This window comes from Sinocyclocheilus rhinocerous, unplaced genomic scaffold, assembly GCF_001515625.1.
Source record: "Sinocyclocheilus rhinocerous isolate Xijiao unplaced genomic scaffold, SAMN03320098_v1.1 scaffold2207, whole genome shotgun sequence".
NCBI classification, from domain to species: domain Eukaryota; kingdom Metazoa; phylum Chordata; class Actinopteri; order Cypriniformes; family Cyprinidae; genus Sinocyclocheilus; species Sinocyclocheilus rhinocerous.
Genome location: NW_015625575.1, coordinates 406331 through 408380, shown reverse-complemented (window position 1 = coordinate 408380; position 2050 = coordinate 406331). Strand labels below are relative to the sequence as shown.

The following is a 2050-nucleotide window of genomic DNA, read 5'->3' as shown; positions in this document are numbered from 1 at the left end:
AAACCATTTTTAGCTGCTGAAAATACTAGTGTTCTAATCATTTTGGCCACCACTGTAAATAAACCTCCTGCTCAATTTCTTACTGTATTTTTATCTCTATTTCAGCTCCGCAGCTAAAGATTTCAGACGACCGCTTGACGGTGACCGGAGAGAAGGGCTACTCGATGGGAAACAGAACAAACTGAGACAGACTCAATCCAGAAGAACTGTGCCAACGTCTCCAAGATGCTTCAAGAAACCTTCCTGCAAAGCTTCCTGAAAAACTCTGCTCAAGTGCTCCTTGAGCAAAAGCTGCTTTAACCGCAAAGGATGCTCACACCAAATGTTGATTTAATTTAGTTAATATAATGATGGATTTGTTTCTTACAAACACGTAGCTTTTGTCTTCTCCAGATGTTACTTGATGGACTGGAGTGGTGTGGATTACTTGTGGATTATTGTGATGTTTTTATCAGCTGTTTAGACTCTCATTCTGACGGCACCCATTCACTGCAGAGAATGAATTTACATATACAACTTTGTGTTGGTTATTAAATACATTTTATTAATCAAACTACTAAATAATTTTTATTTTCAGTTTCTGTTTTCTGCTAAATGAAAGCTTAAATTTAGTTTTTTTTTGTAAAAAGTGCATTATGTGCATCACTAATTTTACATGGTAATTAGTAGTTGAATGGATCGTAGTTGATCCGTCCCCACGGTTTGGCACGCATGTGATCCGCGGATTAATTGCAAAATGTAACCATAATAGAGTGAAAGATTATCATTTGTACGTGTTTACACACGCAAGCAATTTTAAACCATTCCAGCGAAAGGGAACTCTATTTGTTACTCGCGCACTCTTTTCTATGCGCAGACATGCACACATGAAGCACGCGCATGCCAAGAAGCGCGTTTCACTGCTCGCGAACACTGAACTGAAACCTCTGAACAGACACATACACACAAAATTATGACAACATACCGATCTCAACAATCATTCTGGTAAAAGAATGAAAAGTGAATGAAAACAGCTGAGAAAGAAATTGGATGTGTATCATTATATTGGATCCGTGCATCAGCTCTTAAAGTGACAGCAGCCTATAAATAACTAACTGCTGCTGTCGTTAAATGCTCATCAAACAACAAAACACTTTGACAAATATATATATTTAATTTATACAGTGACCACTGTGCAGTGTTATTTTACCCTAATTATTAAATTTCTGTACTTGAATACTACGACCTTATTTTATTAGTAACTTTGTTCTGTTTTATTTGTCTATGCTTGTAATTGGTGTATTTGTTCTTATTTTTACTTGTCTCTTTAATCATGTTTGAACATTCATAGTTAGGTTAGTAGTTTTTGCTGTGGTATCGAAGAAGTACTTGGCTTTAAGTTATAAATGGGAAGCAAAGTTCCATTGAAATAGTTTTTTCTTTTCTTGCTGATCTGAAAAACGATCTGATCCGTGGCTCAAAAACCGTAACCGTGAGATTTGTGATCAGTTGTTAATTTTTCTCAAAGGCGCTGATCAAATTCAAAAGCTACTTGTACTTTGAAGAGAAAGATTACGTGGACAAGGCCGAGAAGAGTTTAAAACCCACCAGTTCCAGCCGAGTGAGTGTTTCACTGCATTATATTCAAGCGTTCAAGTCGTATTTGGCTATTTGATTGTGATGTCATCACTGATGTGTGATTTTTTTTGTCAGATTATATTTTTTAAGAACGGAGTGAATCAAGGTGTGGCCTATGAGGATCTGTTCGAGGGCATGTATTTCCCCGCCATATCCCTCTACAAGAGCTGCACGGTACGTGAAAACCGTCTGAAAGTTGTGTTTTCTATTTTGTGCGAGTAAATGTAGGCAAGCAAAATATTTAAACTGATGTTGTCTGTTTAGGTACAGAAGGACGGATTGTTGTGCTGTTTTGCACGTTAAAACTCTCACCTGAATGTAAATGAAAGTGAAAGTGACGTGACATGTGGCCAAGTATGGTGACCCATACTTGGAATTAGTGCTCTGCATTTATCCCATCCAAAGTGCACACACACACCGTGAACACACACCC

General features: G+C 37.5%; 1 protein-coding gene across 1 annotated transcript in view; it reads left to right on the top strand.

Moving 5' to 3' along the window:
- Positions 1-2050, top strand: part of LOC107751890 (set1/Ash2 histone methyltransferase complex subunit ASH2-like) — a 16204-nt gene that overhangs the window by 11126 nt on the left and 3028 nt on the right. The window contains exons 11-13 of the mRNA XM_016567666.1: positions 106-171; positions 1497-1600; positions 1693-1791. Coding sequence (XP_016423152.1) covers positions 106-171; positions 1497-1600; positions 1693-1791 — 269 coding nt within the window. The remainder of the gene's footprint in view (positions 1-105; positions 172-1496; positions 1601-1692; positions 1792-2050) is intronic.